General features: G+C 36.8%; 1 protein-coding gene across 1 annotated transcript; it reads right to left on the reverse strand.

The window, feature by feature from the left end:
• Positions 1-78: 78 nt before the first annotated feature.
• On the reverse strand, positions 79-25269 carry LOC127422881 (neutral ceramidase-like). Its single transcript, XM_051666685.1, has 21 exons — positions 25252-25269; positions 24604-24742; positions 22420-22523; positions 22016-22159; positions 20733-20909; positions 20511-20638; positions 19639-19716; positions 19160-19280; positions 18685-18810; positions 16605-16691; positions 16407-16511; positions 15543-15624; positions 15272-15387; positions 13516-13610; positions 11394-11433; positions 9627-9725; positions 9437-9532; positions 9162-9314; positions 8802-8865; positions 8630-8714; positions 79-601 (listed from the first exon to the last, which is right to left on the reverse strand). Exons 2-21 carry the CDS (start codon positions 24731-24733, stop codon positions 415-417), a joined length of 2217 nt encoding a protein of 738 aa, XP_051522645.1. The 5' UTR covers positions 24734-24742; positions 25252-25269; the 3' UTR covers positions 79-414.
• Between the last annotated feature and the right edge of the window lie 970 nt (positions 25270-26239).

Raw genomic sequence — 26239 nt, forward strand, 5'->3', positions numbered from 1 at the left:
GATATGATAACTGATGCTTAATTTAATTGTTTGGCCTCTATGCTGCCCCACAATGTCCAAATGTAGTAACTACACCAACATCTACACCAACACATTCTTGTTTTGATTGTCCAGCCATATGTAGATTATCAAGTAGTCTCAATCCATTTTCTCTGAATCTGAGCATAGTTCAGCCAAAAGTGCTTTTTGGCACAGCTTGAACGCTGTATTGACCAATCAGCATCAATGACCAGAACTATCCATTTAATAAATATAGGCTACTTTATAATTTACCAAACAATCATTAACCTTACAAATAAAATATATATAAACAAAAACATGCAGAAAGGTACAGATACAGATTGGTGCTGTTAATTTTCACTTTAAACAGCACCTTATATCAGCATCTAACATTCTCCTTCAGTGATACACTAATCAAAAGTAGTAAAAACTTTTGGTGACTTTAAAGGCATCTGAAGTGCCCACATATGCTGTGACAACATTTGATTGTTTGTAGTGTCCAAAGTATCGAATGCGGTATGTTCCTGTCTGTGCTGAGGAAGGGATGTGCCACTCCACTGTAGCATTACTCAGGCCACGAGTTCCTTTTATCCAGTGAAATCTGGTTACACACACATACACACAAAATTAGTCAAAATCTCTGCTTCTATTGCTTGTGTCTTTTGAAGCTGACTTAATGAGCCAGCACAAATTTCCTCATGTCATGCTGTTAAATTCGCTACTTAGCTCTGAACCTACAATCTTTGTGCTACTAGCTCAGCACCATGGAGCTATCATTACCATCTAAATGATAATGACTAAAAGACAATTATACTAACAGTTAATTAAGTTTTTCACAGATGACTTATAAGTAGTATAACAAGTTTTATCTAGTTTTATCATCAATACTCTGCATTAAAGAATATATACACATATACCGATCAGCCACAACATAAAAATCACATGCCTAATACTGTATAGGTCCCCCTCGTGTCGCCAAAACAGCGCCGACCCGTATCTCAGAACAGCATTCTGAGATGCTATTCCTCTCACTACAATTGTACAGAGCAGTTATCTGAGTTACCGTAGACTTTCTGTCAGTTCGAACCAGTCTGGCCATTCTCTGTTGACCTCTCTCATCAACAAGGCATTTCCGTCCACAGAACTGCCGCACACTGGATGTTTTTTTTTTTTTTGGCACCATTTGGGGTAAATACTAGAGACTGTTGTGTGTGAAAATCCCAGGAAATCAGCAGTTACAGAAATACTCAAACCAGCCTGTCTGGCACCAACAATCATCCATGCGATTATATAATCACCCAATCGTGTGGCAGCAGTGCAGTGCATAAAATTCAGATATGGGTCAGGAGCTTCAGTTAATGTTCACATCAACCATCAGAATGGGGAAAAATTTGATCTCAGTGATTTGGACCATGGCATGATTGTTGGTGCCAGATAGGCTGTAACTGGGAGTATTTATGTAACTGCTGATCTCCTGGGATTTTCACACACAACAGTCTCTAGAATTTACTCTGAATGGTGCCACAAAAACAAAAAACATCAGAGTTCTGTGATTGGAAACGCCTTGTTGATGAGTGAGGTCAACAGAGCAATGGCAGTTGGTCAATAGGGGGTGCTGGGGCACCGCCCCCTTCAAGTTATCCAGAGACGAAGGCTACTTAAACATGTTAAACATAAGTTAATTATATATTGAAAAATAATTATAAAATAAAATTATTTAGTCGTACTATGCGCCTGGAAGTCATGTTAGCATTTATTAAAAAATGTTATAAAAATTTTTATTTGGTTAATTTCTGTGTGAATACATAGGCTATACTTCCTGTGTGCAGAGCGCCAGCCAAATGAGTGTGTATGTAGGTCCTTAAACTTTTGGCAAGCAGGTGACCTGAAGCTGCTCTCTAATTGGTTGCTTCAGATTGTCCACAGGACACAGCTCTCTGCATCCCGGACACCCCCACTTTTGTTGGAAGCATATCAATATTGTTTTTATTTTTTTGACCACATGTGATTGGACGATTCTTGACCGTTTTCAATGACACTCTCTCCCGCTCAGCAGCTCGTTAACTGACAGGTACTGCAAGAGATTGTTAACCCCGTTGAAGTTGAACCGCCAAGTTTCAGGTTGGCGCAGCATTTCTTCCAAATGAAAGAAAATTCTGTTTTATCTTTACAAAAAAAAAAAAAAAAAAAAAAAACACTTTCACAAGGCGTTCACCTGAAGAAAAAAAAAAAGATAAAGGAGCTTGGACAGGATTTACCTGATTTACAAATTCAGCAGCAGTCAAGTGATCAAGGACGAGCTTACACCCGGGGTTTCTCCAGCTCTTGTTATGGCAAACGGAGTTGGCTAGCTGGATGTGGTGTAAGTAATGCCTTTTATTGTTATCCCTGTTTGCTATTTCAAAGTCCTGGCACTGAAGTGTTGTGGACAGCGACGGGGGTACGAGACTTAAAAATCTTTCTGAAAAATGCAAACAGCATGAAAGCAGCTGCAGCCATCTAGACAATGCTTTGAGGCTACAATTTTTTGGGAAGCTTTGCATTGCTGAACAGCTAGATGAAGGCTACAGGATTAGCATTTGAAGGCACAATGAAGAGGTGACACAAAATCGACACATTTTGTCTAGAATAATAGACTGTGTGGCGCCTTTGAGCTGGCTTTGCGTAGCCATGATGAGAGTGAGAGCTCGGATAAGCCCTGGGTTGGTGGATTTTGTTGCTTCCCTTGATGGAGTGTTGAAAGAGCACCTTGAGAATGCCACTGTGTTTAAGGGAACTTCGAAAACTGTGCAGAACGAGCTATTGGACTGTATGTTGACTGTTGTGATGGAACACATAATCAAAGAAGCACAGAGCAGCGATTTTCTCTCAATCCAGGCAGATGAGACGATGGATATTGCCACACAGTGCCAACTTGTGCTTGTGCTGCGCTACATTCAAGTAGTGCTACTGGCCAGTGTTTAGGCAATATTACAGTGTATTATTTTGTTTTTTGGTTTGTTTGGTTTGTTATAACAGGCCATTAAAATGTTTTAAAAGACATTACATTGATTTAGCAAAAATTAAGGTTTTGGCATTAAAAAGTCATAAATTTGATGCACTGCACTGGCATTAAGTATTTTCCTTTGAGTTTTCAAAATATACATTCCAACTGATAATTTGATTGATTGATTTACATTTAATTCAGTTATTTTAATGTAATTATTTTCTAAGGTTTCATATATTGTTGGTGCTTTAAAATGGGTTAAATATTGCTTTGAGTGTGTTTGGTGGTGTTCACACTTTATTACCGATAATAAACCCACATTAAACTCAAATTAACTGATAAGTGGTACCTTATTACATGCTTTAACAGTTGAATTTTCCATTTTTTAGCTAAGCAGTTATGATAAATGGTTATATCACCTGTCAAATGGCTATTTAACAATTACATTCAGTCCCACATTACTGACGGTGTGATTTTCAGTAATTTCCACTGCAACAGAGAATGGCCACACAATATACCTAATATCTACAGAATATTAGGCAGGTGGTTTTAATGTTGTGGCTGATAGGTGTATATAAAACAGCATAAAGACTCCTTAGTACACTTTTTTTTTTTTTTTTTTTAAGGTTCTTGGCACAAAGGTTGTTCCAAGCATATTGGAGATCTATGGGCTGTCTCAATTGCTTCTGTCTCTTCATGTAATCCCAGACTGACTGAATGATGTTGAGATCCGCTATACCTTCTGTTGCAGGACTCCTTGTTCTATATTTATTCTATTCTATTTGCAAAAAGAAATGTTTGGAAATCTAAAATGTATATTTCCTATTGACACACTAAATCAGAAGTAACCATCTAAAGACAAATGTTTTTGTGAAACATCAAGACTTTTGCACAGTACTGCACAGTATAATATGTATACTGTATACTGTATATACATATACACAGTGTGTGTGTGTGTGTGTGTGTGTGTGTGTGTGTGTGTGGTCTCCAAAAGTCTGAGACCACTACTGAAAATGCATCTTTTGAGCATAATAACAATTTGAGTGAAAGCTGAATTGAAACCTTTACATGAATTTCACAATATCTATAATCATGTAATATCAGAATGTTCCAAAACATCATGTGAGCCTATATATACAGTGTCAAAAAAAAGTATGTGAATCCTTTGGAATTAACTGCTTTTATGTTTAAACTTGATTTGATCTTCATAAAACACAATCCTTTTTTAACTAATAACACACTAATTATGTTGGCTTGACAAAGCCAACATACTGATCTACTATTTAAGCTTATTATTATTATTATTATTATTATTATTATTAGTTGTGCTTGCGGAGCAAAGCATCACTATTGTAATCTCACTACTTATTATTAGTGGTGCTTGTGAAGCAAAGCATCACTATTGTAATCTCACATACTTATTATTAGTGGTGCTTGCGAAGCTTCGGCACCTAACTTGTCCCGCACCGTTTGTAGTAGACCCATGAATTAGGTGTCAAATCGACCGGCCTATTGACGACACCTGTGCTATGACTTTTCTAAGGAATTGGGGGTACGGTGCACCCCTGGGGGGCAAAAAACGTCCCAAAAATGTCCCATAGGCATACTATGGAGATTTCATCTCACCCATGAAATTTTTTTTTTTCCCTACTATGGCAGTCAATGCAAGAAAGTTGTCAAATCATATGTCCCAATCAGAATGACATAGAAACATGGGGGCGAGCTCATTTCAATCGGGCTACCAATCAGTCTTTAAGGATCATCTTGGAAAAGGTGTAGCCACGCCCTAGCAACCATTTACGGCACCCTAGCAACCGCCCCCATAGACTTCCATTCAAAATGGCTCAGAAGGATATCTTCAGAACAGAATGTCGTAGACACTTGGGGATTGGCTCTTTTCAGTCCGATTATAAGAATCTCTCTGGTCACTGGCTAGCCACACCCTAGCAACAATTTAGAGCACCCTAGCAACCGGCCCTATTGACTTCCATTAAAAATGGCTGAGAGGGATATCTTTGGATCAGAACATACTACTTTCATATGGGTGAGCAATCAGTCTTCATGTATCCACTTGAAAAACTACTTAGCCACACCCTAACAACCATTTAGAGCACCCTAGCAACCATCCCCACTGACTTCCATTCAAAATGGCTGAGTGTGATATCTTCTGATCAGAATGTCCTAGACACATGTGGGTGCTCTCATTTGATTCGGGCTAGCAAGCCGTGTTCGAACATACCCTGTGTTTGGTGGTAAGATATACCCCACGGGGTAAAAAGGGGGGCAACAAAATGTACCAAAAAGTCCCATAGGGTACTATGGGAAGATATTTGTTTTCCTACTATGACAGTAAATGCAAGATCTTATCTCCCAATCAGAATGACATCGATACATGGGGGCAGGCTCATTTCAATCGGGATACCAATCACTCTTTAAGTATCACCTTGGAAATGGCATAGCCATGCCCTAAAAAACATTTATGGGACCCTAGCAACCACCCCCCATTAACTTCCATTCAAAATGTCTCAGAAGGATATCTTCAGAACAGAATGTCTTAAACACTTAGGGATTGGCTCTTATGAGTCAGGTTAGTAAGCAGCCAATAAGAATCTCTCTGTTCACTGGCTAGCCATGCCCTGGCAACCATTTAGAGCACCCTAGCAACTAACACTATTGCTTTCACTTAGAGTGTGATACCTTCGGATCAGAATGTCCTAGAGACATGACAGTTGGCTTGTTTTAATTGGGTGAGCAATCAGTCTACAACTATCATCATGGTAACTACTTATCCACACCCTAGCAACCATTTAGAGCACCCTAGCAACCAAACACCACTGACTTCCATTCAAAATCACTAATATGGGTATCTTAGGATCAGAATGTCATAGAGACTTCTGGGTTGACTTATTTCACTCAGGATAGCCTCATTAAGTATCACCCCGGTAACTGCCTAGCAACCAGATAGGGTTACCCTAGCAACCAAGTAACAAATCACATATCTCTGCAACAGAACATCATAGAGACATTTCTGGATGACTTATTTCACTCAGGATAGCAAGGAGCCTTATTAAGTATCACCCTGGTAACTGCATAGCAACCAGATGGGGTTACCATAGCAACCAAGTAACAAATCACATATCTCTGCACCAGAAAATCATAGAGATATCCGGGTTGACTTATTTCACACAGGATGGCAAGTAGCCTTGTTAAGTATCACCCTGGTAACTGCCTAGCAACCAGATGGGGTTACCCTAGCAACCAAGTAACAAATCACATATCTCTGCACAGAACATTGTAGAGACTTCCGGGTTGACTTATTTCACTCAGGATCTATCTGATAGACTGAATGGTCTTATAATCTTTAAACTTTGAACTTTTAAAACTACTCCTTAAACTTGTTACTACTTCAAACTTAAAACCTTCAAACTTCAAGCTTTTACAACTACTTCAAACTTTCAGGCTAAGCTTTCTCAAGCCAAAATCAAAGTTTGTTTGACGAACTTTTTTATCTAGTTATTGTATTGTTCTTGTACATTCTGAATACATCATTCAAACATTCACAGTGTAGGTTGGAAAAATTATGTGAACCCCTAGGCTAATGATATCAACAAAAGGTAATAAGAAGCATCTGCTGATGTGGACCATGCCTTGCAAAAAAGAGATCTCAGAAGACCTTTGATCAAGAATTGTTGCTTTGCATAAAGCTGGAAAGGGTTACAAAGTCATCTCGAAGAGCTTAGATATTCATCTGTCCAGTTAGACAAATTGTCTAAAAATGGAGACAATTTATCACTGTGTCTACTCTCCCTGGAAGTGGCCGTCCAGCCAAGATGACTCAAAGGACACACTGCAGAATGCTCAATGAGGTAAAAAATAAAAAAATCCCTAGAGTGATAGCTAAAGACTTGAAAGAATCACTGGAGCTTGGTAACATCTCTGTTCACGAGTCTACTATACGGAAAACATTAAATAGGCATGGTGTCCATGACAGGACACCATGAAGGAAGTCGCTGCTTTCCTCCAAATCATTGCTTTACTCCTGATTTTTTTCCAAAGACCACCTTGACACTCCACAGTGCTACTGGGAATTTATTTTTGTGGACTGATGAAACTAAGGTGGAACTGTTTGAGAAGAACATGCAGCACTACGTATGGCATAAAAAGGACACGCATACCAAGATGAAAACATCATCCCAATGGTGAAGTACCGTGGAGGGAGCATCATGATTTGGGGCTGTTTTGCTGCTTCGGGGCCTGGACCGCTTGCCATCCTCGAATGAAAAAATGAATTCCCAAGTTTATCAAGATATCCTACAGGATAATGTCAGGGTGGCTGTGCACCAGCTGAAACATCAAAGTAAATCCACTTCAAAATGGCTGAAAAAGAAAAAAAATCTACCTTTTGGAGTGGCCCAGTCAGAGCCCATGCCATAACCCAATAAAGATGCTGTGAATTGACCTCAAGAGAGCCGATCACACCAGACATCCTAAGAATATGGCTGAGCTGAAACATTTCTGTAAGGAAGAATGGTCCAAAATTCCTTCTGAACATTGTACAGGTCTAATCCGCAGTTACCGGAAATGCTTGGTTGAGGTTATTGGTGCCAAAGGAGGATCGACCAGTTATTAAATCCAAGGGTTCGCTTACTTTTTCCACAGCACTGTGAATGTTTAATGGGATGTGTTCAATAAAGACATTAAATATTATAATTGTTTGTGTGTTGTTAGCTTAAGCACATTGTGTTTGTCTATCCTTGTGACTTTGATGAAGATGAGATCACATTTTATAACCAATTAATGCAGAAAACCAGCTAATTCCAAAGGGTTCACATACTATCCTTGCCACTGTATATACAGTGGGGTATAAAAATACATATAATATATACAGTACACACAGTGGGCCCAACGTAACAATTGAGCCATACTTTAAAATTCAATATCATTGCATAAGATAACTAAAAAAACCAACCAAGTGGCATTTATGTTAAAAGATAACACAATCACACTTTTTAAGCCAAAAAAAGGAAAGAAAAAAAATGTTTGTTAGGTTTTAAATGTTAAATTAAGAAAAAGAGTACTGTATTTGGACACTTTCAGGTTGTCAAAAGTTAGTGGAACATGTGCATAGTTAATGTGGTGAACTACACCTGTGGTTACTCTGCTAGGACACCCATGTGAACTTGAGATCTGACTACATACATCCACTATAATGTATACATTGAGACTAGTTAAAGTCATTGCAAGGATGGCTGAGAAAAGTCTAGTTCCAGCATCATTTTATTGCAGATGCCTTGGTTTGATATTTTGTTTTCTAATGCAAATAATAATGCATACATTTTTAAGTGTGTCTTAATTGTACAAATACTTATTGGGGCAACTGTATATAGACTATCTTATCTAGCAAATGTCTTTTCATGGTTTTCGGCCTTCAGTATTTAATATGCTATACAATAACAAGTGATAAGAACTTGACTCAGCGTTTGTTTTATCAAGGGAACAGACCTTGAGAGATACTGCCAGCTCTAAAGACAGCTTAATTAACTCTTCATCAAACAAAGTAAAAGTATTTTCCACAAATGCATGTGGCATAAACATTTTTATGGAGAACATAAAAAAAGCATGTATATACAGAAAACACATTACCTCGTTTCCCATGATGCATCTGAGTGAACTACTTCCCACGTGCCAGTGTCGTTATGAAACCTCTCCACCGTGACAAGCGTCTTATCTCTCTGATATAACAATCAACACAGTTTAGTTATATCTCACTCATAAAAGAGCATGTTAAACAAGTGATACCTGTAACTGAACGAACTACTCACAATATCTCCTGAGTGCCTCGGGTTTCCAGAAACAAATGTGACAGATGCGATTTCTCCCTTTAAAAATTAAAAACACACATAAATCTAGTCAATAACTGTTTCATAGCTTCCATTGCTTGAACAAACAGATAGTTCCGCCCCAAACTCATGCTATTGATAGCTGGTTGGGCAATGTTTAAAAAGCATCACAGAGCCAGTGTTTATACTTTTAGGGGAAATCATCCAACAGAAGAAAGTATTTTAACAATGCGCATCTACATTGTTGTTAAATGAATGAACTCAATTACAATACTAGTAGTTCAATAATTTCAGTAGTCATTGTTCATATCTAACCAGCATTATGGTTAACCTACCACTTTATAGATAGGGTCAACCTGCTCTAAGACTTCACCAAAGGTGGTGTTGATGGGAGCTTTATCATCTACTGGGTCCTTCACTAGATTAAAGAGTTTGTCCTCAGGAAAGAAAGGAGGTTCTGGACCTTTGGGCAACTCTCCAGTGGATCCCTGTGGTAGAATTTTTTACTTATGAGATTAGCCACCAAGACAGTCGATTTCAGTTAGGCTTAAAGATATTCTTTTTTTTTTTTTTAAAGTAAAAAATGTCTGAAAGATGATAGGGGATTCACCTGAGCAATGGCTTTGGCCAGACCTCTGTAGCGCTGGATGTAAGCAGAGAGAGTGTGAGGGCCAAAGATTGTGGATGCACCCTCATAACGCTGGATCTATGAGGGTAGAAGAAAACCATTTGACATAAATAGCAGATAAAACAGTACTTTTACAGCAAATAGGGGTCAGCTAATATGGAGGCATATATACCTGATACTCTTCATATGTAGTAATGTAATGGGTGTAGATGTTGCACAGACCAGCGACGACCACCTCTGCATTAGTGAAAGCCCCATGCATCTCCAATTCCTTTGAAAATTATTTTGTGTATAGATGTGAAGCTCGTTCACAATGGCATGTCTACAGAATATAGTACACTACAAATACCAGAACACATATGTAGTATTCAAGGTGTCAAAAAACAAAACAAAAAAATATATTGGTTTCTAATTATCTAACTGAATACGTAGCAAAGATTTTATTTGCTCAATTATTTGCAGATTGTGCAATGGTTTTAAAGGGACAGTTCACCAAAAAAACTCTCTCTTTTTACTCTCTTTATGTCATTCCAAACCTCTGTAGCTTTCTTTCTTCCATGAAACACAAAAGTATACATTTAGAATAATCTTCACGTAGAGATTAAATATGGCGCATCAATTCATTGCACCTGGTTTGACATCAATGAGCGTGTTTACATGCACATCTATTCGTTGATAACTTTTTAAAAAAAGCAACTTATTAAAAAAAACCCGTAAAAAATAAGTAAAAATCACACAATGCCAGACAAATGACTGAAGTTCAGGCATGAAACTCTACATGGCGTAAACTGATTGGTCCTTTGAACTTATTTGGGTCCCTCACATGTGATATGTTAAGTCAATCAGCTTGCATGGTGTAAGCTGATAGGTCCTTTGAGGTGTATTTGGATAGTCATTCAGCTTTTGTCTCTCTGTTTGTCTAACATTTAAATTGCTCCGTTTTGCAGATAATCCGGTTTCACTGCAGTGCTGCGAAAGTTTATTTTCTCTGAAAATTTTATTTGCTCAGGTGGTTGCTGGGGTTTTCTTCTATTAGCCTGTATGGTAAGGTCTGCTTTTGACCATGACACAAGTCAATCAACTTGTGTCTTTCTCTTTGTCTAACATTAAAATTGCTCAGTTTTGCAGATAAGCTGGTTTAACTACAGCGCGCTGCAAGAGTTTTTCTCTGAAACCCTTCTCCTCCCCAGCTCCCCATGTCTGATCAGCTACATGAGTATTGTATGTATGTCTAATTGTGCAAAAGTGTGTCCTACATGCTCGATGCAGCATGCCTTGCATTTTGTCTAGTCGTGCAGCAGCATGTCCACATGCTTAACTCAGCATGGCTATGCACAGCAAGTCTTTGTACTTACTTTGTAGCACCACAGCAGATCTAGTCCAGCAGGACCAAAATCCAATCAATATGTCATGCCCACATTAACATGCTATTTTTTTTTTTTTTTAAAGGCTGTCATGACTTAACTTAATTTGCATGTGATTTGAAATCCTTGGGTTATTCTCTGCTTTTGATGTCAAAACTTAAACAGTTATACGCTAAACACTAGCACACATTGGATAAGCCGGAAAGAATGCTGGTAAAGGTATTTAAATGCAACGTGAAAACAGGGAACTGGGCAAAAATATATGTGTGCTGATTGGTTTATGCTTTAACCATTTAAGACCATACCCTGATAAAGTATGGAGGATTGTATGACTTCAAATGACTTGGAATATAGTTACATAAAATAATTTTCTGATACTTTTATGGTGTTTTTTCCTCCTTTTTGGAGCTTGACAGATGTAGTCACTATGAACTGTTTTTTTTTTTTTTTTTTTTTTTAACTGCTTGAAGATTCTACAAAAATAAATACCAGCATATGGCTTTGAAACAACATGAAGGTTTGTAAAATCATGAAAAGATTCATGTGGATGAACTTTGAATATGAGCAGCTCTCACCTGCTTGACAGCCTCCCGCATTCTTCTCCCTGACATGGTACTAGAACATAGAAGGTAATGTCAGTATCAAACACATACTGATATTACTATACCTACCATAGAACCTTACTTATATGATTTTTGGTTCTAATACAATTGATTCAATCCATACAGAGGTCAAGTGACACAATTCTGAGTTAGAACAAAAACATTCGGTCATAGGTTCAACACAGCTGTTATATATATATATATATATATATATATATATATATATATATACACACACACACTACCGGTCAAAAGTTTTGAAACACTCATTCTTTATAATATTTATATTTATTTATTTATTTATTTATTTTCACATCACATTTTAGAATAATATTAAAACTATGGAATAACATAAATGGAACTATGGGAATTATGTTGTGACTAAATAAAATCCAAAATAAATCAAAACTGTGTTATATATTAGCGTCAAAGTAGTCACCATTTGCCTAGAATTTTCAGAAATGTACTCTTGGCATTTTCTCAAGCAACTTCTTGAGGTATCACCCTGGGATGCTTTTTAAACAGTATTGAAGGAGTTCCCATCTATGCTGGGCACTTATTGTCTGCTTTTCTTTATTATTTGGTCCAAGTCATCAATTTCAAAAACTTTTTTTTATTTATTTTTTTATTACATTTTAGATTTATAATGAAATAAATTAATATGGTGGCACAATTATATTTTTGTCTACAAAACTAATTTCAAACATTTAAGCATACACCTTCAAATCAAAAGATCATGGGAAACATTTTGGTTTTCAAAACTTTTGACCGGTAGTGTATATATATATATAGCTGAACCTATGACCTAATGTTTTTGTACAGTATATACACACACTCACCGGCCACTTTATTAGGTACACCTGTACATCTATTTATTCATGAGATTTTCTAATCAGACAATTGTGTAGCAGCAGTGTAATATATAAAATCATGCAGATATGGGTCAGGAGCTTAATTTAATATTCAAATCAAACATCAGAATGGGGAAAAAATGTGATCTCAGTGATTTGGACCGTGACATGATTGTTGGTGCAAGACTGGCTGGTTTGAGTATTTTTGTAACTGCTGATCTCCTGGGATTTTCACACACAACAGTCTCTAGAATTTACTCAGAATGGTGCATAAAACAAAAAAACAACCAGTGAGCAGCAGTTCTGTGGACGAAAATGCCTTGTTGATGAGAGAGGTCAACGGAGAATGGCCAGACTGGTTCGAGCTAACTCAGATAACCCACTCTGTACAATTGTAGTGAGCAGAATAGCATCTCAGAATGCACAACATGTTGAACCTTGAGGCGGATGGGCTACAACAACAGAAGACCACACTGGGTTCCACTCCTGTTGGGCAAGAACAGAAAACTGAGGCTACAGTGGGCGCCTACCATTTGTGTACCTCAGCAGAAATCCAGATTTGTCAGACCAGGTGATGTTTTTCCAATCGTCTACTCTCCAGTTTTGGTGAGTCTGTGCAGCCTCAGTTTCCTGTTCTAAGCTGACAGTAATGGTTCCCGGAGGGGTCCTCTTCTGCTGTAGAGAGTGTTGTACGTTCAGAAATGCTTTTCTGCATAGCACTGTTGTAATGCGTGTTTATTTGGGTTACTGACACCTTCCTGTCAGCTTGGACAAGTCTGGCCATTCTCCTCTGAACACTGCCTTTTTCGCCAACAGAACTTCTGGTCGCTGGATGTTTTTTTTGGCACCATTCTGTTTACACTCTAGTGACTGTTGTGTGTGAAAATCCCAGGAGATCAGCAGTTACAAAAATACTCAAACCAGCCCATCTGGCACCAACAATCATGCCACTGTCTAAATTACTGAGATCACATTTTTTCCCATTCTGATGGTTGATGTGAACATTAACTGAAGCTCCTGACTCATATATGCATGAATTTATACATTACACTGCTGCCACATTGTGTGATTAGATAATCACATGAATAAGTAGATGTACAGGCGTACCTAATAAAGTGTCCGGTGAGTGTATATCAAAGTATTACCATCTAGTACTATCACTGTACCTTGGTACCACCACAATACATCTTTGCTGAATGAGTAAGATTGAAAGATACTGGTACTGTGGCTTTATGTATACTCACGTAAATTCACCTGGGACTGCAACTATGGCTAAAGGGCCAATAGTGATGATCTGAACATCCACAATGGCTGGATGCCATGGGAGGGGCGAAAACATCTGCATAAAAACATAACTACTGTTGTTTTTGCTTTTCCTGTACTCTAAAATACAAGACCAACATTTTCCTTTTTGCCACATTGTTATCTTATGCCAATATATAAACTCAGCAAAAAAAGAAATGTCCCTTTTTCAGGACACTGCATTTTAAAGATAATTTTGTAAAAATCCAAATAACTTTACAGATCTTTATTGTAAATGGTTTAAACAATGTTTTCCATGCTTGTTCAATGAACCATAAACAATTGATGAACATGCACCTGTGGAACGGTCGTTAAGACACTAACAGCTTACAGACGGTAGGCAATTAAGGTCACAGTTATAAAAACTTAGGACACTAAAGAGACCTTTCTACTGACTCTGAAAAACACCAAAAGAAAGATGCCCAGGGTCCCTGCTCATCTGCGTGAATGTGCCTTAGGCATGCTGCATGGAGGACTGCAGATGTGGCCAGGGCAATAAATTGCAATGTCTGTACTGTGAGACACCTAAGACAGCACGACAGGGAGACAGGAAGGACAGCTGATCATCCTCGCAGTGGCAGACCACGTGTAACAACACCTGCACAGGATCGGTCTGAATATTACACCTGCGGGACAGGTACAGGATGGCAACAACAACTGCTCGAGTTACACCTGGAATGTACAATCCCTCCATCAGTGCTCAGACTGTCCTCAATAGGCTGAGAGAGGATGGACAGAGGGGTTGTAGGCCTGTTGTAAGGCAGGTCCTTACCAGACATCACCGGCAACAACTTCGCCTATGGGCAAAAACCCACCTCCGCGTGACCAGACAGGACTGGCAAAAAGTGCTCTTCACTGACAAGTCGCGGTTTTGTCTCACCAGGTGTGATGGTCGGAGTCGCGTTTATCGTCGAAGGAATGAGCGTTACACCAAGGCCTGTTCTCTGGAGCGGGATTGATTTGGAAGTGGAGGGTCCGTCATGGTCTGGGGCGCTGTGTCACAGCATCACCGGACTGAGCTTGTTGTCATTGCAGGCAATCTCAAGACAGTGCGTTACAGGGAAGACATCCTCCTACCTCATGTGGTACCCTTCCTGCAGGCTCATCCTGACATGACCCTCCAGCATGACAATGCCACCAGCCATACAGCTCGTTCTGTGCGTGATTTCCTGCAAGGCAGGAATGTCAGTGTTCTGCCATGGCCAGCGAAGAGCCCGGATCTCAATCCCATTGAGAATGTCTGGGACCTGTTGGATCAGAGGGTGAGGGCTAGGGCCATTCCCCCCAGAAATGTCCGGGAACTTGCAAGTGCCTTGGTGGAAGAGTGGGGTAACATCTCACAGCAAGAACTGGCAAATCTGGTGCAGTACATGAGAAGGAGATGCACTGCAGTACTAAATGCAGCTGGTGGCCACACCAGATACTGACTGTTACTTTTGACCCCACTTTTGTTCAGGGACACATTATTCCATTTCTGTTAGTCACATGTCTGTGAAACCTGTTCAGTTTATGTCTTAGTTGTTGAATCTTTTTATGTTCATACAAATATTTACACATGTTAAGTTTTCTGAAAATAAAAGCAGTTGAAAGTGAGAGGACGTTTCTTTTTTTGTTGAGTTTATATATATATATATATATAAATCAAACTTTGTTGTTAAGTTTCTTATGATTTCTGTATAATTCTGTTCTTCCTTGTACCTCTCCAGTGCTAAAAAGGATGGGTTTGGGCCGATGACAATCCTGGGTCTCAGTGGACGGAGGTCCAACAAGCTCATCTCTTATGCCATCCCAGAAGGGGTCTCCATCTGTATCCCCTGGTTACAATAGATAATACAGAACCATACAGTAATTATCCTCCAGTCAAAGATCTAACCAAGTATATGACCTGGCAAATATAAAGTGGACTAGAAAATCTTGGCAACAAAAACAAAGATGAAGCTTCATTTCAATTGTAAACTCGTCACCTTACCTTGTACGAAGTTGAACTCTCCACCTCCATCGGTTGTACCAGCAGCAAAACTGTGACCCAGAGCAGGTTTACATGTCCGTCCCTGGCAAGAGAAACTGTGTCAGCGCTACAGCACCACTGCAGACAACAAATTAAAGGAGTATTCCATGTTCGGTACAAGTTAAACTACATTTACAATCTATCGTTACCCATTGAAAATAATTTTGACATTTTCCTTTGGTTAATAAAAAAACAAAAAAACAAAAAAACAATGGAAAACGTGTTACAAAGGAATTCCATGGGGCAAGAGGATCTAAAAGCAGAAATGTGCAGCTCATTGCTTTGTTAAAGCCCTTACAGGCATTGTTCAGTAAAAATTGTGTGTCATTTAGGCTGTACAGTAGGCTAAATCTTCCTTTTGACCCCTTTAAGTGTTATGCCTAAACAGTGTGATAACTGTATATTTTTCATGTTTATTGCTGTGCTGTACAATTGCACATGTTTGACTGGACAAACATCCTTAAAACCCACAAAGTCTCATTGAAATCAAAATAAAAATTTATTATATTATATAATAAATATAATAAGAAATATATCTATATGATATTTTACAGTCTTTCTCTTCGGGGAAAACAAACCAAAACTATTGATGACACTTACTCGTTTTGTCCAATCAAAAGCTCTCTAGAATAAGAATGTCCCTTCCCCTGCCTCTGACAAGCTATTGCAAGTATCAAATCATGTTCATGCCATTTGGCAATGATAAAAACAGACAAGCCCTTTGAAATGTCCTGCCACAACATCCTGTTTCAATAGGAAATACGTCAACACAGGAAAGAAAGCTGCGCACGTCAAGCCAATTCAGAGGGACTTTAAACTACTCACTGTATGAGTGGAGTTGAACTGGACTGTTTCATCTGTCATGTTGACCCACTGATGTGCGCCGTGAATGGGACCGTGCAACTCCTGTTTTGCACCGCTGTACAGCTCCTGCACAACAAACCCAATAGGTTACAGTAACACACTCAGTACCACAATCATAGGTTTTAATCAAGATCAAACAATGTGACAAATTAGACATACCTTTGCCTTTTTAAACATATTCTCTCCTACAATCCTGGTGCTCTCAAACATGTCTTCGCCCGGTCCAAAAGCAATGCATGCCTTTTTCTGTTAAGGGGCACATGCAAATTAGAACTGGAGGCTGGTATCCTTTAAATTCGGATTAGCCCCCTGGCGGGCCCACCGGTGAAAAACAATGATCAAAATATTAATAACTACAGTCTTGACCAACACAAAATAGGTATCGTTTTAAAGCTTAGAAGCTGTACTTTACAATGCATGTAGGCATTTCGACCAAAACTGAACAAGTGCATTTGACATTTTCTGACAAATCAGAAGTGTTCTATTTTGATAATTTATTAATAATTTTATTCTGTACATATTTTTGTAATCTGTAAAAAAAAAAAAAAAACATTAAACCGATCAAATAGCCATGTGTCATAAGTCATTGGAAAGCGCTCAAAGAGTAAAGTACAACTAGCCTATTTGTTTTACTTACAGACAAAAATATAGCGAGTAATAGCTAAGTATATGTCTACATGTTACATGTAAACAGGTGTTGCTTATAAGCCGCGTTTTCCCTTATAACTTAACGAAAAATAAACAGAACATAAAATATCATACCATTACTTATAGGTGGGGATTCCTATTAAAACGAGCCCACACAACATAATCGGATGCATAGATCATTAGATAATCCACACAAAGCACAATGTACACAGAGCACATAATGTGCTATCTGGCTAAAAACACGTTAGCTTTTCCTGATCAGATGACTTCATCAGAAATTATGTAGTACATTTTCAAGGGTCATGGAATGCTAAACCAGACGTATTAGGATTCAGATCGCTGCAAGCAGAGGTGGAAGTCATCCAAATATGGGCAGAGAGGATTGTTCACTCTAATTACATATGAACACCAGGAGATGGCGCCAAGTATGTGACACAGACTCAATGATAGCTCAAATAACATAGAATGGAACTGAATGAGATTTTGTTACTCATGCCTGCATGCTTTGGAGAGAAAGCATACCTTTAGTAATTGTTGTATTTGCATATGTAATTAGTTCTTATGAGAATTATTGTGTTTTATTTGTTTGGAGAGGCTTTTGGACACTTGGAGACAGAGACTAAATTATTTTTGTAATGCTATAACTTTTGATTGCATTGTTGTATCAACATAAAATTTTACTCAGTTACAGTTGACATGATTGGGAAGAAAACATAAGCAGTTTTTCAGAGCTATCTTATTTTTACCCAGAGATATATAATGTCAAATCAGAAAAATAAGAAGAAAGTTAACCTTTGGCTCATGTTTTTGTGTGTGTGTGTGTGTGTGTTTGGGCAGGTTTAAGTGGTTTACGAGGACTTTTTTTTAGGTTAAAAACTAGTAATTACAAGGGTATTATGCTATAAATGTGGTTTATGAGGACATTTCTAATGGCCCCATAATTCATATTGCTTAAAAAAACATACTAAACGATGTTTTATTGAAAATGCAAAAATGCAAAACGTTTTTTGTGAGGGTTAGGTTTAGGGGATAGAATCTATAGTTCGTAAAGTATAAAATTAATTATGTCTATGGAGAGTCCTCATAATGATAGCTGCACCAACATATGTGTGTGTGTGTGTGTGTGTGTGTGTGTGTGTGTGTGTGTGTGTGTGTGTGTGTGTGTGTGTGTGTGTGATTTTTCAGCCGTTTCTTAGGCAGAGAGTCTCATAATTAATAACAATCTATATCATTAAACAATTTGAAAAGTTTTCTTTAAAATGATACCAAACACTTGACCCTCTTTGCTTTTTGTTTTGTTTTGTTTTTTTAGGCCTTTAATTTTAGGCATGCCACTGAAACAGAAAAGCTTTAAAAACACCCTCAGAGCTTAAAGGGTTAATGAATGTTTCTAGATCTGCAGATTCTGCCAATTCCTATGTAGGCACAATAAATATTTGTCTATAAAACTAATTTCAAAACATGAGCCTTTAAATCAAAAAGTTTTTAAGATCAGGAAAATCATAAATTGCCTCGTGTGTCTAAACGTTTGACTGGTATTGTACTTATAATTTTGTTACAGTTATATACTGTATATAAAATAATAACTCACTCCACCAATGGGGCAGGAGCTGTTAAGGTAGTCACACTTCTCGCCTGTGTTCACACAGACGGGGCCGCGAATGTTGGGGGATGAATCTCCAAGGTTACTGGAAGAAAAGCCAGCTACAAATGGACCCTGGAGGGAAACATAACGTGAGGCATTAACACAGCGCTTTTCAAATTAAATAGGATATTCACTCACAAACACACAATCCCAAAGTCAAATAGCTTTATAAAAGAATACTGCCAACATAAAGAACATTTTTAACATCTGTTTCATTTCCAAGGCAAACAAAATGTTTATTATCTTGCATAACAGCATTAATTAATGATCTTTAGTAAACTTCCTCCAGAGGATTCTCAAGGCACCAAGGGAACTACTGACTTAATTGAATGGCTAAATGTCCTTGTGTATTCTTCAAGTAGATTAGAACTAATCTACTTGAGGCTCAGAGGGAGATCTAATTAAAAAGTTGACCTTTTACCTCACCGGGTAGAAAGCCTCGGTTTTTATCCTGCTCAAAGGCGTAGGAGGCATAGCCGAGGTTGTCTGAGCTCACCATTCGATTGGTGTAATTCATACTGACGGGGTGAACAGCAAACCAGCTGAGGGCAGAGGTATAGCGAATAAATCACCTAATTAATTAATGCATTTAATTTATTAAAAAAAATTCATTTAGTTATTCTACGTTGTTTGAACTTTTATTATTATTATTATTTTTTTTAATGTGGAAAATAAAAGGAGAATTCTGAAGCTTTATTTTCATACTATGACAGTACATAGTGGCCACGTCTGTCAAGCTCAAGAAATGTAAGGAAAAAAGTACCATAAAGCACCTTTTTGATTCTTCAAAATTCTCCTTTTGTGTTCCACAGAAAAAAATAACAGCATACTGTCATTTTTAGTGAAATATTCCTTTAAATTAATATATAATAATTGTCTGTTATGTACTACTGTAGGTACCTGAGCATGCCCATGCCATCCCCATCCATATCTGTGAATTTCAGGATGACTATCTGCTTGTCTGTGTTGAATTCATACCTGGTTGGGATACAAGGCCGAAAATGAACCAAAAATGCCATTGAAAGTGACAAAAATGACACAGATATTTAAATAGTGGGGACAAAAACTGCCCATACTGAAGTACTCAGTTTTTTATGTAATCCAACATTTCATATATTCTCTTCTTGGCCTTTCTAGTTATGAGTTTAGCATGGGTTTAGTATACAGACACAGGGTGAACTGAAGTTTTTTTCACAAAAATAAATAAATAAAATAAAAAATAAATAAAAATAAACTGAACATAAAGAAATCACTGAAAGTGAAAACACTTCCAATAACTGAAACTAAATCTACCAATTATTTAAAATGTATTATAGTAGTATTTATTGTGTTAATGTGTGATGTATTTGATTGATTGATTTGTTAATTATATTTTATAATAAAAAAATTATATATATATATATATATATATATATATATATATATATATATATATATATATATATATATATATATATTGTATACTGTATATTATATATTTTTACAATTAAAAAATAAATTCATATTTTTTAATTAATTAATTCAGTTAAGGTATTTGACATAAATGGAGTGAGAGTTGTGTGTTTTTATATAGCTAAAAAAAAAAAAAAAAAAAAAAATCAGGGCATACAGGTAAAAATGCCCTTCAAAATTAGTTTCAGCGGTCAAATATTGCACCTTAATAAAAAATAATAAATTTATAAAGGAAATTAATTAAAAAAAGGAAATTTCGGACACTGATTTAGTTCCTTCATCTTAGAATTATATCAAACCACAACAATAAACAAACAAACCTTTTTCTCTCCTCCTCTGGGTTGTTCATATAAGAGTGAGGGCTTCTGTTTAAGTTGCTATCAGCTAGTTGTCCTTTATTTATGAAAATTCGGCCAGGTCTCATATTCCTATGAGCAATATCAATGCTCTGATAAAGAAGATTGAAAACACAATACACATGACCTAGCATTTTCCCATATAAGAACCATATTTCAAGTGAGAGTAACATTGTAGCAACATACCTTCACTATTCCACTGACAATGGCTTGTATAGATGGTTTAATGTAGCCGCTACTGGTGATCATAAAGAGGGTGTACTGAAAATAGCCACCCATGCCTGAATGTGTGTGTGTGCCACTCATAATCACATTGTCTTGTCTGTAGAGGTCTCCGTATTTCCCTTTCAGCTCTTGCAAAACCTGCAATGATTAGGGTCAATGACAAATAAGGATACCTAAGATGATGAAACTGAGAAATCCTAAAAATCTACTTTAAAATATATGCCGATTTCTTAGAGATGCAATCTTTGTATTTATGTTGGTTTTATACATTTATATATATATATATATAGTATATAAATATTTTTTTTTTCTTTTTACGTCTTAATCATTATTTTGAGTTTTCAAACATATTTTCAAGGTTAAAAGTGTATAACCTAAATATTTATTCATTTCTGAATCATGAATATCATTAAATAGATAGTTCTGAAGTGATATGATGCGTGGGTGAGAAGCAGATACATTTTTAAGTCCTATTTTTCTATAAATCTCCACCTTTGAACAGCCCTGACCATTAGGTGGCGATTTGCACAATAAAGGCAAATTGCCAAAAAACAAAAGACTGTGAAAGTGAAAGTGAAGGACTTAAATACTGATCTGTTTCTCACCCACACCTATCATTTCACTTCTGAAGATACTGATATAACCACTGGAGTCATATGGATTACTTTTATGTTTCCTTTATGTGATTTTTGGAGATTCAAAGTTCTGGTCACCATTCACTTGCATTGTGAGGACCAACAGAGCTGAGATATTCTTCTAAAAATCTTCACACAAATCTGGGATGGCATGAGGTTGCAATGAGAGAATTTTCATTTTTGGGTGAACTATCCCTTTAAGTTTTTCTTTTTTGGGGGGGGGGGGGGGGGGTATAAAAAAATAAATAAAAAATATTATGCTAAACCAGTAAATATCTCTGTTGTTACCTTATTGACAGTTACAACACCTAGACATTTTTAACTTTTAAGCCTCAGAATCAATTAACAGATTTTACTAATTAATGAACTAATTCATTTTAAAACTAAAAACATTAGTTCATTACTCATTATAGAAGGGGTGTATTCAACTCATTATCTGTATGCATTGCATTTTTTGTGTATTTATGAACAACCTAAGAGGTCCAGAAAAAAAAGAGAGAAAGAAATGAACACCATGTCATTGTCCCATTTGCATTATCAAATAAAATTTTACATGAGGGTAGTGCTTTAGATGTGAGCACTGTTCGTGGCACTGTTAGTGTGTACTACCTCTAGCCTCAGTCTTTGAGAGACCATGCCGATGTCTGCAGTCACAAACACCACTCTCTTACTGCCGTCATCCACAATAAAGGCTCTACTGAACAGACGTGTGTGGAGCCCCCTCGCTGTCTGCTCAGTATTAGCGTAGCCCATCTTTCCCAAAAACATAAAAATGAATAAATCAGCAAAAGGCCTTTGACATAAAATGCACCTGCCTTATCTGTCCTTTATCATCACATATGATACTCATAATAAACATTATCAGTCTGGAACAAATAATTCATTGATAACATCTACTTTATAAGGCCTCATATAACAAACAACTTGCAATAATTTTGCTACAGTGCAAAATTAAAAGATAACGCAAGAAATCACTTGAACAGAGAGAATTCAGATAAATTAAATTAACTGACCAGAGGTATGTCAGCTACAGGCCCGGTGCAGTCTGCTCGGCCTACACCAATCACATAGGAGTTCTCTGGAGGATTTACTGTGGTCGGGGCCGGCTCCTCTGGTTCTATATAGCAAAATTGTGCACATACTGTATAATTCAAACGAACAGCAGTTCAAACTATATGATTATTTAATAAACTTATGAATTAAGAACATGCAATCAGGTCCAAAGTCTAAGACCACTAGAGCTTGCTTCTGTACTTTTCTTATTTAACCCTTGTGCGTCAAGAAAAAAAAAGTTACTCAGAGGTCCTTAGAGGAAAAAATGTCCATGTAAAAAAACTGCCATAATAATATTATATATTAATATTATTTTCCACTTTCAATTGGGGGGGGGGGGGGGTTATCACAGTCTGGGATATGTCAATGATTATCATCAACATTGATTTTGATGCATTATTTTTTAAATGCCAGTTTGTTTCCATAATGCCACTGTTGTTTTTTACACACACACACACACACACACACACACACACACACACATGGTGCAGCTATCATTATGAGGACTCTCCATAGACATAATGATTTTTATACTGTACGAACTATAGATTCTGTCCCCTAACCCTACCCCTAAACCTAACCCTCACAAAAAACCTTCTGCATTTTTACATTTTCAATAAAACATTGTTCAGTATGTTTTTTAAGCGATTTGAGTTATGGGGACACTAGAAATGTCCTCATAAACCACATTTATAGCATAATACCCTTGTAATTACCAGATGGTAACCTAAAAAAAAAGTCCTCGTAAACCACTTAAACCTGCCCACACACACACGTTGGTGCAGCTATCATTACGAGGACTCTCCATAGACATAATGATTTTTATACTGTACGAACTATAGATTCTATCCCCTTGCCCTAACCCTAACCCTACCCCTAAACCTAACCCTCACAAAAACTTTCTGCATTTTTACATTTTCCAAAAAAAACAAAAAACATAATTTAGTATGTTTTTTTAAGCAATTTCAATTATGGGAACACTAGAAATGTCCTCATAAACCACATTTATAGCATAATACCCTTGTAATTACCGGTTTGTAACCTAAAAACATTTCCTCGTAAACCACTGAAACCTGCCCACACACACACACATTTCTCAATACACATAAAAAACACGTTCTGACATCCATACCAACCTACCCACACAATTTTAGCTGTGTCATTTATTCAATTGGCCTGCAGTGCTCTATAATAAAGCAAACAGAAAATAGTAAAAAAGCATGTATTTGCTCCATAGGCTAAACATGAGAAAAATGACACCATCTGGTGGAAAATAGAAAATTTTTTGAAGCCAGGGCTCCGGAATGAAAGCATAATATCATAGAATGCTTTATGGCACTGGTATCAAATATTATTGTTTTAATGGGTTTCAGTGAAGACATTTTTGTCCTTAAGGTCCTGAGTGTAACTATTTTGTGTACATAGGGAACTGAGATTGAAATATCAAAATTCCCCCCAAAATACACACTTTTGGCAAAATGTATGCCAAACAGAACAACCAAAATGATCGGAAAAAAAAAAAAAATAAATAAAATGAAAAAGACAAAAATGTCCCTTAGGTCGCACAAGGGTTTTTTTTATTTTATTTTTTTATTGCAAATGATGGTATCAGCAGTTATAACAATTTGAGAAAAGTTTATTTAAATAATTAACAGGCATTTCATGTTTTCCTTTTATCGTGAACATTTTTTTTTTCTTCCCAGGTTTAATCCCAGATTAAGATTCAGATTTCTGTATTCCACTGTATACCCATATAGTATATTTTATTGCCTACTTTTTCTACACTCTCAGAAAAAAAGGTATCATTTAAGGCAAAAGGCCATCACTGAGGTGGTACCAATCAGGAGACAAAAAGGTATGTTTTGTTTTTCTTCCCAGAGGAGCAAAACATAAATGTACCTTTAAAAGTACACAGTAGATACTTAAGAGTACAATTATGCACCCAAAACAATATTAGATTTTAACTAAAGGTACAAAAAAAAAAAAAAAGTCCCCTTGGGGGTACCATGCAAAGACAGCCCTTGCACCATAAACGGTACCTTTTTTCTGAGAGTGTAGATTTTCAGAATGCATATTGGGAAGAATAGAAAATGATTACGTGCACTTGTATGTTTTGAAAGAATCACTAAAAAACCTGTAATTACGTTTTTCTGAATCTGCCTTGAGGGCTAAGACAGTTATCAGCCCCACTGACACCGCTGTCATCAAGAGAAACAGAACCATGAGCGAGAACTCCAGAGCACTGAGACGACAGCACACAGTCTTACGAGCCATCGTCTTTCACTGAGCGACACACATGTACAGACACCGTGAGCAAACTTGCCAAGCAGTACACAAAATTAAAAACAATAAAACCAAGCATGCTGAGGTTTTCTGACATTTCCTGTCCTGGAAACCAGATATGTGAAAACATTGCTACTTCATCTTACCAGATAACCAAAGGCCAAAAAAATAAATAAAGTGCAACAATTGAAACACAAAATTAGACTGTTGCTTTATGAAACCTGCTTAACATTACATGTAAAATTGTACTGGCCAATACGTTCTCTATAATATGATTTTATCTTAAATTAAAATCATATTGAAATGTAAAAAAACAACAAAAAAACAAAACAAACAAAAAAAAAAAACATCACATTATTCTACAAATGTTAAACTTTAGCAATAATTTGCATCCAGATCTACTGAACAGGTCTAGAGAATATACAACAAATTTAAAAAAAAGATGTAATGTACAAACACAATATACACATACAGAGTCTCTTCGGCCCTAATTTGTGTAAAGTACTTACATGTCTTTGGGAACAAACTCCTGGAGTAAATTTCAACACGTGTGGAGTGAGTGCACACTTATAGTATACTGTGCAAGGACAAAGGTAATATGCTATGCCCAGTTTTACAACCTGTATTGAATATTGACGGTGTTTAACCAAACTCTCAGATTAGATTAGTTGCATAACTATTGAGATACCAAAGACCTTATCAAGATGTTAATTTTGACCATAGAGATAATATTCAGTTAATAGAATAGAATAAACATTTGTTCAATTAGTATAGAACATTATTAAAAATCAATTACACATACCAGCCAAACATATAGATAAATTCTAAAATCTATGTTTCTCGTGATCTAAAAATCTTAAGGCTCTTCACTGATTAAAGTTAGCTTTATAGACAAATATAAATTGTGCCTTCATTTAAATTTCTTTACAAAACAAAGAAAATAAACTGAATTGGATTGTACAGTGTAGGAAACATAGCCAACAAGTGTCCAGCATACATGGAAACTCAAAGAGTGGTTCCTTTAAAGAAGATAACATATAGTTTTGATTTGTTTAACTTTTTTGTGGAGAACAACCAAACGAAACAAAACAAAGGCAAACAAAAAACGCTAAACAAAACAAAAAAATCCAAACCAAATAAAAAAAACGACAAAAACAACCAAACGAAACAAAAAACAAAACAAAAATAAAAACGAAACAGAAAACAAAAACAAAAAACAAATAAAAATGGTTAAAATCAACTAACACAAAGCCGTTTTGTGCTACTATTTGTAATTTATTTGTTTGTTAATGGACATACACCTCCCACCATCACATTACAATTAGCAGCTTGTTGTACTGGGTGGTCAATACGACAGATTATTTGCACTGACTCATGAAGAGTTTGAGTTTGGTCACATCGTTCTTCTCAGTCAAGACACATACAGTTATAAGGCCCCTCCGAACGAATCTCTGTGCAAACAGTAAATCCAGCACAGCCAAAAAGCTGTCTGACTGA

The sequence above is a fragment of the Myxocyprinus asiaticus genome, chromosome 32 (genome assembly GCF_019703515.2).
Source record: "Myxocyprinus asiaticus isolate MX2 ecotype Aquarium Trade chromosome 32, UBuf_Myxa_2, whole genome shotgun sequence".
In the NCBI taxonomy this organism is placed as follows: domain Eukaryota; kingdom Metazoa; phylum Chordata; class Actinopteri; order Cypriniformes; family Catostomidae; genus Myxocyprinus; species Myxocyprinus asiaticus.